The 16,882-nt window shown below is 41.3% G+C and overlaps 1 protein-coding gene across 1 annotated transcript in view; it reads left to right on the top strand.

Moving 5' to 3' along the window:
• The window catches only part of NMRK1 (nicotinamide riboside kinase 1), a 33,628-nt gene that overhangs the window by 2,461 nt on the left and 14,285 nt on the right, over positions 1-16,882 (top strand). Inside the window, exons 2-4 of the mRNA XM_081236654.1 lie at positions 11,135-11,188; positions 15,500-15,590; positions 15,886-15,934. Of these exons, the coding sequence (XP_081092780.1) occupies positions 11,160-11,188; positions 15,500-15,590; positions 15,886-15,934 (169 nt within the window). The 5' untranslated portion in view covers positions 11,135-11,159. The remainder of the gene's footprint in view (positions 1-11,134; positions 11,189-15,499; positions 15,591-15,885; positions 15,935-16,882) is intronic.

Raw genomic sequence — 16,882 nt, 5'->3', positions numbered from 1 at the left:
CAACATCCTTTCTTTGCTCTTGGTAATAAAGTGCTTTTTAGCAGCTTAGAAAGATGGAAAGAAGTTAACTCACTTGGTTTAGTTTTGTTTCTAGTTCTGTTTTGTTTTTTGCCCACACCTCACGGCTTGTAGGATCTTAGTTCCCTGACCAGGGATCGAACCGGGGCTCCAGCAGTGAAAGCGCTGGGTCCTAACCACTGGACCACCAGGAAACTCTCTCTAGTTTTCCATTTACTATCCATGTGATCTTGAACAAGTCACTCCATTGTCTGGGCCAGTTTCAACTTCTGCAAAATGAAGGGGTGGACTGTGTGATATCTAAGGCTATATTTCTCCAGGCTTGAGAATGTATGCTCTGATAAATTATCCAAAAATAAGTGACGTGGAAGCAAGGAATAACAAACTTTGATGAATTTTTTTTCTTATTTTGCCAAGTGAGGACATCAATCTACTACTACCTAGCCAACATGATTTCATAGGAGAAAGGACATTTAGCACCAAAAAATGTAAGCAAGCTACCATCTTGCTTGGAAAAGGGCAACCTTTCCTTTCCCAAAAAAGGATAGTTGGCAGCCTTGCACTGACATATTAAAAATAATAATAAGGTAGGGCTTCCCTGGTGGCGCAGTGGTTGAGAGTCCGCCTGCCGATGCAGGGGACACGGGTTCATGCCCCAGTCCAGGAAGATCCCACATGCCGTGGAGCGGGTGGGCCCGTGAGCCATGGCCGCTGAGCCTGCGCATCTGGAGCCTGTGCTCCGCAACGGGAGAGGCCACAACAGTGAGAAGCCTGCGTGCTGCAAAAATAAATAAATAAATAAATAAAATAATAATAATAATAATAAGGTAAAATATAATTCAAAAGCAGAAAAATTACAATGTAAAAATTTATTTTACAATACCCACTATATGTAATTGTTCCCTTGATACACTGTGGCAATTTGGATGGAGATAAATATTCAACAATGCAGCTCCTGGTGAAACTCAGATGTCCAACTTGATATTTTATTTCTATCACAGTCACATTCTTGTCTCATGTAGTCTAGTAAATGAAAGTGGAACCAAACCTTACTAAATTGCACTCAATTTGGAATACAGCTGTTCATTAGTAGGGAGGTTGGTGGTGATTGGACAACACCCTCCAACCCAGGAATACCAGAATCTACAGGTACCCAAGTTCTTTATATAAAATGGCAAAGTATTTGCATATAACCTATGCATGTCCTCCCACATACTTTGAATCATTTCTAGGTTACAGGTAATCCCTAATACAATGTAAATGCTATGAAAATAGTTGTAAATACAATGAAAATACTATATAAATAGTTGCTGGTGCAGCAAATTCAAGTTTGGCTTCTTGGAACTTTCTGAAATTGTTTCCCCTAAATACTTTCAAATCACTGTTGGTTGGATCTGCAAATGTGGAACCCTCAGACATGGAGGGCCAACTGTGTTCTGAAAAAACTGAGGACAGGCCAAGGAACAACAGCCCTCCCTCCACCACGCTCTTCCCTACTACCTCCCCACTGGGGACACAGGATAGGAACTGGGAGGGTGGCTGAGAGCCTCCAGCTCAGCCACCACACACCCCAGGTGGCACAGCTTAGGTTCCTGGTCACCCCACCAGAGCAGTCAGGAAAAAAGAGCAGCATCAGTCAGAGGCAACCTTCTAGAACCACTATGCTAAGGTTCCCTGCAGCTGAGCTTCATCTTTTCACTTAAAGAGATGACAGTGGTCCTTGGAATATCCACAGGACTGCCTTGGTGAGCCTTAGGGGACCTTGCATGAAGCTGTCCTCCACCCCCCATACCAGGGGTCAATAAGCAATGGGCTGCAGCTAAAACCTGGCCCCCTAGGGACTTCCCTGGTGGCACCACTTCCCTGGTGGTGAGGAGTGATTGAGACTCCGCACCCGGAGACCTTCAAGATGGCAGAGGAGTAAGACATGGAGATAACCTTCCTCCCCACAATTACACCAAAAATACATCTACATGTGGAAGAGCTCCTACAGATCACCTACTGAATGCTGGCAGAAGACCGCAGACCTCCCAAAAGGCAAGAAACTCCCCACATACCTGGGTAGGGCAAAAGAAAAAAGAATAGGGATGGGACCTGCACCTCTAGGAGGGAGCTGTGAAGTTTCCACACACTAGGAAGCCCCTTCACTGGTGGAGATGGGGGGGTGGGCAGGGTGGAAGCTTTGGAGCCACGGAGGAGAGCGCAGCAGCAGGGGTGCAGAGGGCAAAGCGGAGAGATTCCCGCACGGAGGATTGGTGCCAACCAGCACTCACCAGCCTGAGAGGCTTGTCTCCTCCTCCGCTGGGGCAGGTGGGGACTGGGAGCTGAGGCTCGAGCTTCAGGGGTCAGATCCCAGGGAGAGGACTGGGGTTGGCTGCGTGAACACAGCCTGAAGAGAGCTAGTGCGCCACAGCTAGCCGGGAGGGAGTCCAGGAAAACGTCTGGAGCTGTTGAAGAGGCAAGAGACCACTGTTTCGGGGTGCATAAGGAGAGGGGATTCAGAGCACCACCTAAACAAGCTCCAGAGATGGGTGCGAGCCATGGCTATCAGCATCAGCGCAGACCCCAGAGACGGGCATAAGACGCTAAGGCTGCTGCTGCAGCCACCAAGAAGCCTGTGTGCAAGCACAGGTCACTATCCACACCTCCCCTCCCAGGAGCCTGTGCAACCCGCCACTGCCAGGGTCCCATGATCCAGGGACAACTTCCCTGGGAGAACACACGGCGTGCCTCAGGCTGTTGCAATGTCACACTGGCCTCTGCCGCAGCACGCTCGCCCCCCATCTGTACCCCTCCCTCCCCCCAGCCTGAGTGAGCCAGAGCCCCCGAATCAGCTGCTCCTTTAACCCCGTCCTGTCTGAGTGAAGAGCAGACGCCCTCAGGTGACCTACATGCAGAGGCAGGGCCAAATCCAAACCTGAATGCCAGGAGCTGTGCGAACAAAGAAGAGAAAGGGAAATTTCTCTCAGCAGCCTCAGGAGCAGTGGATTAAATCTCCACATTAACTTGATGTACCTGCATCACTGGAATACCTGAATAGACAATGAATCATCCCAAAATTGAGGTGGTGGACTTTGGGAGCAACTGTAGACTTGGAGTTTGCTTTCTGCATCTAATTTGCTTTTGGTTTTATGTTTATCTTAGTTTAGTATTTAGAGTTTATTATCATTGGTAGATTTGTTTATTGATTTGGTTGTCTCTTCCTTTTATATATATAGATAGATATATATAATTTTTTCCTTTTTCCCTTTTTGTGAGTGAGTATATGTATGCTTCTTCATGTGATTTTGTCTGTATAGCTTTGCTTTTACCATTTGTCCTAGGGTTCTGTCTGTCCATTTTTTGTTTCTTTGTTTGAGTATACTTTTTAGCACTTGTTATCATTGGTCGATTTGTTTTTTGGTTTGGTTGCTCTCTTCTTTCTTTCTTTATTTATTTAATTACTTTAAAAATTTTTTATTTTTATTTTTTATTTTTTTTATTTTATTTTTTTTGCGGTAGGCGGGCCTCTCACTGTTGTGGCCTCTCCCCTTGCAGAGCACAGGCTCCGGACGCGCAGGCTCAGCAGCCATGGCTCACGGGCCTAGCCGCTCTGCGGCATGTGGGATCTTCCCAGACCGGGGCACGAACCCGTGTCCCCTGCATCGGCAGGCGGACTCTCAACCACTGCGCCACCAGGGAAGCCCAAATTTTTTTTATTTTTAATAATTATTTTTTATTTTGATAGCTTTATTTTCTTTTCTTTCTTTCTTTTTTTCTCCATTTTCTTCTGAGCGTGTAGCTGACAGGGTCGTGGTGCTCCAGCTGGGTGTCAGGCCTCTGCCTCTGAGGTGGGAGAGCCAAGTTCAGGACACTGGTCCACCAGAGACCTCCCAGCTCCACGTAATATCAAACACCGAAAGCTCTCCCAGAGATCTCCATCTCACCGCTAAGACCCAGCCCCCCTCAACGACCAGCAAGCCAGAGTGCTGGACACCCTAAGCCAAACAACGAGCAAGACAGGAACACAACCCCACCCATTAGCAGAGAGGCTGCCTAAAATCATAATAAAGTCACAGACACCCTAAAACACACCACCAGATGCGGTCCTGCCCACCACAAAGACAAGATCCAGCCTCATCCACCAGAACACAGGCACTAGTCCCCTCCACCAGGAAGCCTACACAACCCACTGAACCAACTTTAGCCACTGGGTGCAGACACCAAAAATAATGGGAACTACGAACCTGCAGCCTGCGAAAAAGAGACCCCAAACACAGTAAGTTAAGCAAAATGAGAAGACAGAGAAACACACAGCAGATGAAGGAGCAAGGTAAAAGCCCACAAGATCAAACAAATGAACAGGAAATAGGCAGCCTACCTGAAAAAGAATTCAGAGTAATGATAGTAAAGATGATCTAAAATCTTGGAAATAGAATGGAGAAAATACAAGAAACGTTTAAAAAGGACCTAGAAGAACTACAGAGCAAACGATGAACAAAACAATGAATGAAATTTAAAATTCTCTAGAAGGAATCAATAGCAGAATAACTGAGGCAGAAGAATGGATAAGTGACCAGGAAGATAAAACAGTGGAAATAACTACCACAGAGCAGAATAAAGAAAAAAAGAATGAAAAGAATTGAGGACAGTCTCAGAGACCTCTGGGACAACATTAAATGCACCAACATTCAAATTATAGGGGTCCTAGAAGAAGAAGAGAAAAAGAAAGGGATTGAGAAAATATTTGAAGAGATTATAGTTGAAAACTTCCCTAATATGAGAAAGGAAACAGTCAATCAAGTTCAGGAAGCACAGAGAGTCCCATACAGGATAAATCCAAGGAGAAACATGCCAAGACACATATTAATCAAACTATCAAAAATTAAATACAAAGCAAAAATATTAAAAGCAGCAAGGAAAAACAATAAATAACAAACAAGGGAATCCCCTTAAGGTTAGCAGCTGATCTTTCAGCAGAAACTCTGTAGGCCAGAAGGGAGTGGCACACATATTTATGTTTTTTGTTTGTTTGTTTGTTTTTCTGTGGTACATGGGCCTCTCACTGTGTGGCCTCTCCTGTTGTGGAGCACAGGCTCTGGATGCACAGGCTCAGTTTCCATGGCTCACGGGCCTAGCCACTCCGTGGCATGTGGGATCTTCCCGGAACGGGGCACAAACCCATGTCCCCTGCATTGGCAGGTGGACTCTCAACCACTGCGCCACCAGGGAAGCCCCAGATATATTAAAAGTGATGAAAGGGAAGAACCTACAACCAAGATTACTCTACCCAGCAAGGATCTCATTCAGATTTGACGGAGAAATTAAAACCTTTACAGACAAGCAAAAGCTGAGAGAATTCAGCACCACCAAACCAGCTTTACAACAAATGCTAAAGGAACTTATTAAGATACGAAACACAAGAGAAGGTAAATACGTGCAATTACCCAAAACAATTGAGAAAATGGTAATAGGAGCATACATATTGATAACTACCTTAAATGTAAATAGATTAAATGGTCCAACCGAAAGACACAGACTGGCTGAATGGATACAAAAACAAGACCCGCATATATTCTGGCTACAAGAGACCCACTTCAGACCTAGGGACACATACAGACTGAAAGTGAGGGGATGGAAAAAGATATTCCATGCAAATGGAAATCAAAAGAAAGCTGGAGTAGCAATTCTCATATCAGACAAAACAGACTTTAAAATAAAGGCTACTGCAAGAGACAAAGAAGGACACTGCATAATGATCAAGGGATCAACCCAGGAAGCAGATATAACAATTGTAAATATTTATGCACCCTACATAGGAGCACCTCAATACATAAGGCAAATGCTAACAGCCATAAAAGGGGAAATCGACAGTAACACAATCATAGTAGGGGACTTTAACACCCCACTTTCACCAATGGACAGATCATCCAAACTGAAAATCAATAAGGAAACACAAGCTTTAACTGATACATTAAACAACATGCACTTCATTGATATTTATAGGACATTCGATCCAAAAAGAACACAATACACTTTCTTCTCAAGTGCTCATGGACCATTCTCCAGGATAGATCATATCTTGGGTCACAAATCAAGCCTTGGTAAATTTAAGAAAATTGAAATCGTATCAAGTATCTTTTCCAACCACAATGCTATGAGACTAGATATCAATTACAGGAAAAAATCTGTAAAAAATACAAACACATGGAGGCTAAACAATACACAAGTAAATAACCAAGAGATCACTGAAGAAATCAAAGGGGAAATCAAAAAATACCTAGAAACAAATGACAATGAAAACACGATGACCCAAAACCTATAGGATGCAGCAAAAGCAGCTCTAAGAGGGACGTTTAGAGCAATACAATCCTACCTCAACAAGCAAGAAACATCTCAAATAAACAACATAACCTTACACCTAAAGCAGTTAGAGAAAGAAGAACAAAAAACCCCAGAGTTAGCAGAAGGAAAGCAATCATAAAGATCAGATCAGAAATAAATGAAAAAGAAATGAAGGAAACAATAGCAAAGATCCATAAAACTAAAAGCTGATTCTTTGAAATGATAAACAAAACTGATAAACCATTAGCCAGGCTCATCAAGAAGAAAATGGAGAAGACCCAAATCAATAGAATTAGAAATGAAAAACGAGAAGTAGCAACTGACACTGCAGAAATACAAAGGATCATGAGAGATTACAACAAGCAACTATATGCCAATAACATGGACAACCTGTAAGAAATGGACGAATTGTTTGAAAAGCACAACCTTCCAAGAGTGAACCAGGAAGAAATAGAAAATATAAATAGACCAATCACAAGCACTGAAATTGAGACTGTGATTAAAAACCTTCCAACAAACAAAAGCCCAGGACCAGATGGCTTCACAGGCAGATTCTATCAAACATTTAGAGAAGAACCAACACCTATCCTTCTCAAACTCTTCCAAAATATACCAGAAGGAGGAACACTCCCAAACTCATTCTACGAGGCCACCATCACCCTGATACCAACACCAGACAAAGATGTCACAAAGAAAGAAAACTACAGGCCAATATCACTGATGAACATAGATGCAAAAATCCTCAACACAATACTAGCAAACAGAATCCAACAGCACATTAAAAGGATCATACACCATGATCAAGTGGGGTCTATCCCAGGAATGCAAGGATTCTTCAATATACGCAAATCAATCAATGTGATAAACCATATCAACAAATTGAAGCAGAAAAACCATATGATCATCTCAGTAGGTGCAGAAAAAGCTTTTGACAAAATTCAACACCCATCTGTGATAAAAACTCTCCAGAAAGTAGGCATAGAGGGAACTTACCTCAACATAATAGAGGCCATATATGACAAACCCACAGCCAACATTTGTCCTCAATGGTGAATAACTGAAACCATTTCCACTAAGATCAGGAACAAGACAAGGTTGCCCACTCTCACCACTATTATTCAACATAGTGTTGGAAGTTTTAGCCACAGCAATCAGAGAAGAAAAAGAAATAAAAGGAATCCAAATCGGAAAAGAAGATGTAAAGATGTCACTGTGTGCAGATGACATGATACTATACACAGAGAATTCTAAAGATGCTACCAGAAAACTACTAGAGCTAATCAATGAATCTGGTAAAGTAGCAGGATACAAAATTATTGCACAGAAATCTCTTGTATTCCTATATACGAAAGATGAAAAATCTGAAAGAGAAATTAAGGAAACACTCCCATTTACCATTGCAACAAAAAGAATAAAATATCTAGGAATAAACCTACCTAAGGAGACAAAAGACCTGTATGCAGAAAATTATAAGACACTGATGAAAGAAATTAAAGATGATACAAGCAGATGGGGAGACATATCATATTCTTGGGTTGGAAGAATCAACATTGTGAAAATGACTATACTACCCACAGCAATCTGCTGATTCAGTGCAAAACCCTATCAAACTACCACTGGCATTTTTCACAGAACTAGAACAAAAAATTTCACAATTTGTATGGAAACACAAAAGACCCCGAATAGCCAAAGCAATCTTGAGAAAGAAAAATGGAGCTGGAGGAATCAGAATCCCTGGCCTCAGACTATACTACAGAGCTACAGTAATTAAGACAGTATGGTACTGGCACAAAAATAGAAATATATAACAAAGGAACAGGATAGAATGCCCAGAGTTAAACCCACACACATATGGTCACCTTAGCATTGATAAAGGAGGCAAGAATATACAATGGAGAAAAGATAGCCTCTTCAATAAGTGGTGCTGGGAAAACTGGACAGCTACATTTAAAAAAATGAAGCTAGCACACTCCCTAACACCATACACAAAAATAAACTCAAAATGGATTAAAGACCTAAACGTAAGGCCAGACACTATAAAACTCTTAGAGGAAAACATAGACAGAACACTCTATGACAAATCACAGCAAGATCCTTTTTGACCCACCTCCTAGAGAAATGGAAATAAAAACTAAAATAAACAAATGGGAGCTAATGAAACTTAAAAGCTTTTGCACAGCAAAGGAAACCATAAACAAGACGAAAAGACAACCCTCAGAATGGGAGAAAATATTTGCAAATGAAGCAACTGACAAAGGATTAATCTCCAAAATTTACAAGCAGCTCATGCAGCTCATTATCAAATGAACATACAACCCAATCCAAAAGTGGGCAGAAGACCTAAACAGACATTTCTCCAAAGAAGATACATAGATTGCCAACAAACGCATGAAAGGATGCTCAACATCACTAATCATTAGAGAAATGCTAATCAAAACTACAATGAGGGCTTCCCTGGTGGCGCAGTGGTTGAGGGTCCGCTTGCCGATGCGGGGGACACGGGTTCGTGCCCTGGTCCGGGAAGATCCCACATGACGCGGAGCGGCTGGGCCCGTGAGCCATGGCCATTGAGCCTGCGCGTCCGGAGCCTGTGCTCCGCAACGGGAGAGGCCACAACAGTGAGAGGCCCAGGTAAAAAAAAAAAAAAACTACAATGAGATATCACCTCACACCAGTCAGAATGGCCATCATCAAAAAATCTACAAACGGGCTTCCCTGGTGGTGCGGTGGTTAACAATACAAATGCTAAGAATCCACCTGCCAACGCAGGGGACATGGGTTCGAGCCCTCCTCCGGGAAGATCCCACATGCTGTGGAACAACTAAGCCTGTGCGCCACAACTACTGAGCCCGCGTACCTAGAGGCCGTGCTCTGCAACAAGAGAAGCCTGTGCATGATAACAAAGAGTAGCCCCCCTAGTCGCAACTAGAGAAAGCCCACGCGCAGCAACAAAGACCCAACGCAGCCAAAAAATAAGTTTAAAAAAATCTACAAACCATAAATGCTGGAGAGGGTGTGGAGAGAAGGGAACCCTCCTGCACTGTTGGTGGGAATGTAAATTGACACAGCCACTATGGAGAACAGTATGGACATTCCTTTAAAACTAAAAATAGAACTACCATACGACCCAGCAATCCCACTACTGGGCATATGCCCTGGGAAAACCATAATTCAAAAAGAGTCATGTACCACAATGTTCATTGCAGCTCTATTTACAATAGCCAGGACATGGAAGCAACCTAAGTGTCCATCGACAGATGAATGGATAAAGAAGATGTGACACATATATACAATGGAATATTACTCAGCCATAAAAAGAAACGAAATTAAGTTATTTGTAGTGAGGTGGATGGACCTAGATCCTGTCATACAGAGTGAAGTAAGTCAGAAAGAGAAAAACAAATACCATATGCTAACACATATATATGGAATCTTAAAAAAAAAAGGTTCTGAAGAAGCTGTGGGCAAGACAGGAATAAAGACGCAGACGTAAAAAATGGGCTTGAGCACACGGGGTGGGGGAAGGGTAAGCTGTGACAAAGTGAGAGAGTGGCATGGACATATATACACTACCAAATGTAAAATAGCTAGTGGGAAGCAGCCGCATAGCACAGGGAGATCAGCTCGGTGCTTTGTGACCACCTAGAGGGGTGGGATACAGAGGATGGGAGGGAGACACAAGAGGGAGGAGATATGGGGATGTATGTATATGTATAGCTGATTTGCTTTATTATAAAGCAAAAACTAACACACCATCGTAAGGCAATTATATTCCAATAAAGATGTTAAAAAAAAAAAAGACTGCACCCCCAATGCAGGGGGCCTGAGTTCGATCCCTGGTCAGGGAACTAGATCCCACATGCATGCCACAACTAAGGAGCCCGCATGCCACAACTAAGACCTGGCGCAACCACATAATAAATAAATATATATTAAAAGAAATTTTTTTCAATAAAAAATTTTAAAAAATAAAACCTGGCCCTCTGCCTGAACACCTGCAGTCCATTTTGTATTAGGGAACACTCACTCTGATATCCAATAAGGGAAATGTTATCCCAATAGAAAAGGAATTCTATTCTTCTCATTTGTAGACATGAATTACGGGGAAAAAAATTGTACTGAATTATTATTATGTTTTGACCTCCATCAGAAAGTTTGTGGAAATGTTTTCTCTCTTATTATATAAATACCTACATAATAATCTTGATTTTGTCTCTTGGCCCGTAAAGCCTCAAAGATTTACTAACTGGCTTATTTTTGAAAGTTTGTCTACCCTGGCCCTAGGGTGAGGAAATAGCATACTTAAAGAGAATTCACTTCCTCTTGCCTCTGGCCAGCAGTGACTGTCTCCTCATTTCAGAAGGAGAGAGAAGCCATCTCTGCCACTTCTCTGCCTTGGGGGTAATGGGTCATCCCTGGGCTGAGTCATGCAGGTGATAGGCCACCTGCCTGAGGGGAGCATGAAACTCTGTAGTGTTCCTTGTGGCTCAGCAACCTGCCATGCCCTTGAAAACAGATCCTCAAGGATGTATGTTTGGCCGTGGGGGCCCCTTTAGTTCACTTGATTTGCTTACAGGCCCTGAGCACTGTCAGCTGTTGGCACGTAGCTGGAGACTGTGGCAGAGAGAAGCCAGTATAGTGTGAAGCCTTCCCACAGAATGTGGATAATCCTAGGGGGGTAACCCAAAGATCACTGACATCTTTCCCCCTCATCTGGCCCTTGTAAGTTAGGACTCTTATCTCTTTAGACACCTAAGTGATGTGCCTTCGATTTTTTATTTTTTTTTTTTAGGAAGACGTGATTTTCAAAGCTAACTATGAAAACATTTGTCATTGGAATCGGTGGGTGAGTAATTTTGCTACAAACAGCTGATCGAGATACTCAGGATGTCCAAAGGGTGTTTCCATGTGGATGTGGTGGGGGAAGGAGAAGCAGTGAGAAGGATTCCTGAGTCCCAGAAAAGAGAACAGTACATTTGAATTTAAAACAGTGGAGCATTGGCTATATAAATGCCAACAGGAGATGGGCGAGTTTCCTATAAACAGAAACAGGGGAGTCAGTACACAAAGTTTACCTGCTTTACTGTTTGTTTTCTAAAGCTGACACCAGAGGCAAGTCCTGATCAGATGCTACGTTGGTTTAGGGTGATTTATCGTTCTCCATATGGCTGCTCCTCCAGTGTGACATAGGAGAAAATCTATCATTTCTTCCCCGTTATGCCCAGCTTTGGACATGTGGAATAAGGAATCACCTCACGTCTACCCCTTTTCCCCATACTTTTCATCTTGAGGTAGTCCTTATTTCCCTGGCATGATTATTAATCATTCACCCCTCTCCCTCTCAGAAGTGTCCTAAATTTTATGGTCACCCTACCCATGGTACCAAGAAGTGGGCATTCAAATAAGACAACAGCAACTTAAAAGGACATTATTTGTTTTGCTAGTGTATTATGCTCGTCTTTCTTCTGAGTCCTTTCACATTATGTGTCGTATAGTTAATGAAATATTTAAGACTATTGAAATTGAAAGTTTATAATTTGGGGGAGATCATCATATTATTGCATTACATAGCTACAGTAAGTAATCAATTAGAAGTAACACTGAATGAATTAAATGCCAGAACTCTGCCTTGACTTGCTCCCATCTAATCAGAACCAAGTTCAGTTTTTCTCTGCGTTGCTTCTCATCCATCCTTTCCTTTCCACACTCACTGCCACCATCCTAGTTCAAGCCCTCATTCCCTAATTCCAATCTCCTCCTCAAGCTTCCCTGCATACCTCTACCAGTTTAATCTTCATACAGAATTTTTAAATTTTCTCTCACCTGATGAACAATATTCAGTGGTTCCCAGTTATTTAAAATGCAGTCTAAATTTCCTGATATATGAGGACCATCCAAAAATAATAAAATGTATTAGCTTCAGGGGTGGGCAGATAGGCAGGGTACAGGAAGGATTTGATACAGGAGCTTAGTGGTGTCACCAAAGACTCCATTTCTCGCTGCCTCTTCTCTGTGTCTTCCTCCTTTTGGCTCCATTTTTTGGTCGCAAGGGACTACTAGCAGCTCCTGGGACCTCATGCTTCTTCTTAGCCTGTCACTAGGGGGAAAAAGTGCTTTGCTTCCCCTAGGTCGAGGGTCTTTGACAGGACCACCTGGGTCACATAGCCACAGTTACTGTGGCAAAAGTGAGGGGATTGCCTTGATTGGTTTAGGCCATTGGGGCCCTGCTCTGGAGTTGAAAGCGGAGTCAATCCCAACCAGACCTTGAAAACAGGGGTGGAACCTGGGGAGGCCACTACCAGGTCCACTACAGAATCCAATCTGACTTCTATTCTGCACGTGTGTGAATAAATTCCCCTCATCTCAATATTCCAGTATGATGCCCTCTGTCTAGAAACCTGTGTCATGCTTTCGTGCCACGTGCATTTGGTTCCATAACTTCCTCAGAAAGCCTCTCTTCACTGTCTCTTCCTCAGCAAGTGCCAGGATTTCATTTTAGTGCTGCTGCTTGTGCAAAGCCCCTGCCAGACTCAGCTGCAGTTCCTGCCTTCCTTCCTCCAAACTCACTGTGCCGTATCTCTCTCATGTACTTACCACTTGCTGCCCTATGAACTAAATATTCAGTTGAGACTGCAAGGAATAGTAAAGGTTCTGGAGGATTCAAGTGGCATCCATGAACCTCCTGAAAACTTAATGCATGCGTGAAGATGTTCATTTTTCTGGGGAAAGATTTTATAACTTTCATCAGATTCTCGCAAAGTTCCTTAATGTTAAAAAATGTAAACTCCATGGGTGTTAGAGTTGGACTTTGTATCTCATCTCCATTACTTGCTAGTTGTTACCTTGAGCAAGTTTTATGAGAATACAGCTTTTCAACCCTTAGTTTCCTCAACTGGACATTGGGAAAATTATTATCTACCTTGGGCGAATGGATTGCAGAATGGATTCTCCACTTGTTGGAGTAATTACAGACAGCCTTTTTAACTTCTCCCTTCCCAAATGCCATGTTCCAAATACAGTGACCTCTCTTTTCACCTGTCACATAAAAAACAAATGGACTAGAAGTTGTGCATGTATTTGGGTGTTATGAACAAAGGAGCAAGTGAGCCCAAGGAGTCCCCCATTTCCTTCCCTAGACCCCAGGATAGAACATGCTCCTCTCTGGACACTCTGGCCCCAGGGTTGGAGAGCACATGCATGAAGCTGTGAGCCTGCTGGTGCATGGTGGGTATGAGCATGCTGAAGGAGAAGGGTTGACTCTTAAGGTGTCACCTGACCTGGATGGTGACAGTCTAGTTACAGGTCCTAGTCTCAGACTTGTTACATACTTTTACCCCTCCCTCATCTTTCTGACCTGGACTGCCTTCTAGCTGGTCCATCTCTACCAAGTCTACAAAAATGGGGTGCTTATTTCTCATTGGCTCTAGCTAAGTCAGTGAGAAGGGATCTAATTACTGTTGGTTCAATTGCATGATCTTAACTAAAGAGGTAAGTCTAGAAAATGATACATTTTCTAGCCAGGTTGCTCATACTGTAATAAAGTTATCCCTGTTTACTACGTATTTTAAACCAAAATTCAATAATCGAACTATGGGCATTCAACATGGATTACAGACATTTTCAGTAAAGGGGGAAAAAAATTCTCATAACAGTATTTTCTCAATGCATAGGGTAATACCCACCCACTTTTCCATTTTTAAGGAGATTGCCCATATCCTACCCAATTGTGTGATCTAAGGTTAAACAGAAAAAAAAAAAAACCATAAAAAAGTGTGAATCAAGTTTCTTCTATTAATACTTTTGTAGGTGTAAGATATTTAGCTAATAATTGAATTATATCCAATAAACAATTTTGATGAATAAGTATTAGTTCCTCTCCCCTTTCTAGATTATAAACATACTGCAATTCATCTTACCTCAGAATAAGCACAATTCATGTGCAGTCAGAAGTTTTTTGTGCTGTAGACATTTGGTGGTATGATGAAGTCTTGCTTTTTCCGAGTAGTGGTTTTAAATGCACAAAATAAAATACAGAAATACAAAGGAAACCAGTTATTATAATAATATAGTTATAAAAATATTTTTAAAAGCAAATTTGTAGCATTATGATACACATGCTTCTTTGTTAACTCACTAAATAATGGTGTCCTGTGGTGAGTCTAAAAGCTGCTGTAAATTTCAAGTAATAGAGTGTCAATGGTACTTCAAGATGTCTGCCCCAAGTGCAACATGATATGAAAATACCTGTCTGTGATTTCTGTTGGTGAAAAAGCCACAGGTACTATTAATAATACTGTTGCTTGTGACTTATATTTTAATTAAAGGGAATACCAAAATTCTGTTAGAATTTATTGAAAATAAAGATATAATATCTTTCAAGTTCACAAAGACCCGGAATCTGTCCATAGACTCTTTGGAAGTACATAAGCCCCAGGTTTTAAAAACTCTTTGGGTGACTGACTGGAGAAGTGCTTCCCCCCCAACTATGCGTGGTTCTGGGTACTGGAAAACTAGATACATACACAGAGGAGTTTGTCAGGGTCGCCATTCTCCTTGATGTCACAGTCCAGCCAGAGGGGACAAGTAACTGACAGGATGTGATAAGCTACAATGGACCTCCCAACCAGCGCCAAAGTGGAGAGAGATTGGGGAAAAGGAGGCATTCCAAAGGAGATGAAAAGTCATGATAGGTGGGCTTGTAATAAGCCACTCCTCCATTTTTCTTCACTGTGCATTGAAGCAAAATCACAGTGATCACGTGCAGTTTTATATACTTGCACTAAAGTGTGCTACTCATATTCTCTGTGTGGCATGTGAACCTTGTGAATGTTTCAGCATAGACAAAAAATTCTTTTGCTTCCAATGCAATAGCTGTAATTTAAGTCTTAGTATTACGCAGTTCACTTGCCCAATATTAGTTACCTTTCTGCTCCATCCTTTCCAGCTTATTTCTTATCATTTATTGCATCCGACCTGCTTGAGCCTATGATTTTTGCCAACAAAGTCCTATCTATGAAAGAAATAATTTTTTCTTAGGTATTACATATTGTTTTAAATATCCATTTTCTAAGATCAATTTTAAATGTTTTATGTTCTTTTAATGCATCTTCCTTCTTGGTATTTTCTTTCTTTGTTTTCTTTTTTTGTTGCTGTTCAGTGTGACAAATGGTGGGAAGACAACACTGGCTAAGAATTTGCAGAAACGCCTTCCAAACTGCAGTATCATATCTCAGGATAATTTCTTCAAGGTATCTATAAAACTTCTCAGATAATTTATTTAACCAAAAGAAGTCATAGTAGCAAAGTTAATTGAATTACATCCAAAAGCGTTTGCTGAGTGATTGTGCTTTTGTAGTGAAGGGAGGCTCGATGCAGTAGTGTTAGTTCTCCACTAGATGGCACACTTATGGGAGCTAATCTTTTATTTTATTTATCCTCACCATCCAAAGCATTTGTTAAAATAAAGGTTTATCAACTCTTCATTCTATGATTGTATTATTTCTGCACTGCACAGTTTTTATGGGTACTTTATTATTTTTCCAGCCAAAGTCTGAGATAGAGACAGATGAAAATGGATTTCTTCAGTATGATGGTAAGTAGATGAGCTTACAAAACATTATGCAATAATGTTTGTTTCCTTTTTCAAACCCAAATAACTTTGCTATCTCTGAAGAGAGTCTCAAAATAAGTTTAAATTATGTTGCTGTACTTTAGCATGCTTTTGTAAGGGTTTCTGATTTAGGTTCAGCTATTTAAATAAATGAAACCTTTTCCCTACTTTTACAGTTAAAACTGAAAACATTGGAAAATAAATTTTTCTTTTGAAGGTGGGGTAAGGTGGGTCTCTGTTAGTCTACTCCTCTTGCTTGTAGTGAACTTTAGGGCTATCTATCTTCTGAGCTTACTCTCTCAGTGACCAAGGTACTGAGTCTTTTCACTGCTCAAAAAAATAGTGAATATTTTTTAGATGGATTCACTTTACCCTCTTGCCCAGTCTAACACTGCTTTGAAGCCAGCGGAGTAAAGTCCATCAGAAAAACATCTATATAGGCCTGTAAAGGAATGTCATACTAGTAAACTATATTTATGGTCTTATCAACATTTATAATTAACAAGATGATCATTGAGTGCTTACGCAAACTAGCAATAGAGAGAGATCTCTTAAAGAGCCATAAAATTTGTTCTTTATTTTTAACTTTGATAACCTTGGAGGAAGAATGTTGTGTAATCAGTTTTTACAGAAACATGATAGTTTTAAGGGAGGCAAAATCCTTGACTGGCTATCTATTCTTGTGTCTTGAGCTGCAGCCAAGATATTTTTTTCTTCTCTCCCCCTTTTCTAAAGATTATTAAGGAAGATTATTACAAAGTAAGAGCTAAACAAGGAAAAACTGTTTTCAACAATTGACGAAGAATTGTTCCTAATCTAAATAAGTTCTTACAAACTGATAAGAAAAACACTAATATCCCAATTGAAAAATGTCCAATGATGTGAATAATTATTCACAGAAGCAAAAGGTTATATGATTAATAAATGTAC

The sequence above is a fragment of the Mesoplodon bidens genome, assembly GCF_964165515.1.
Source record: "Mesoplodon bidens genome assembly, chromosome: 6".
Taxonomy (NCBI): Eukaryota; Metazoa; Chordata; class Mammalia; order Artiodactyla; family Ziphiidae; genus Mesoplodon; species Mesoplodon bidens.
Note: the sequence above shows the minus strand (reverse complement) of the source record. Positions and strands in the feature narration are given on the sequence as shown.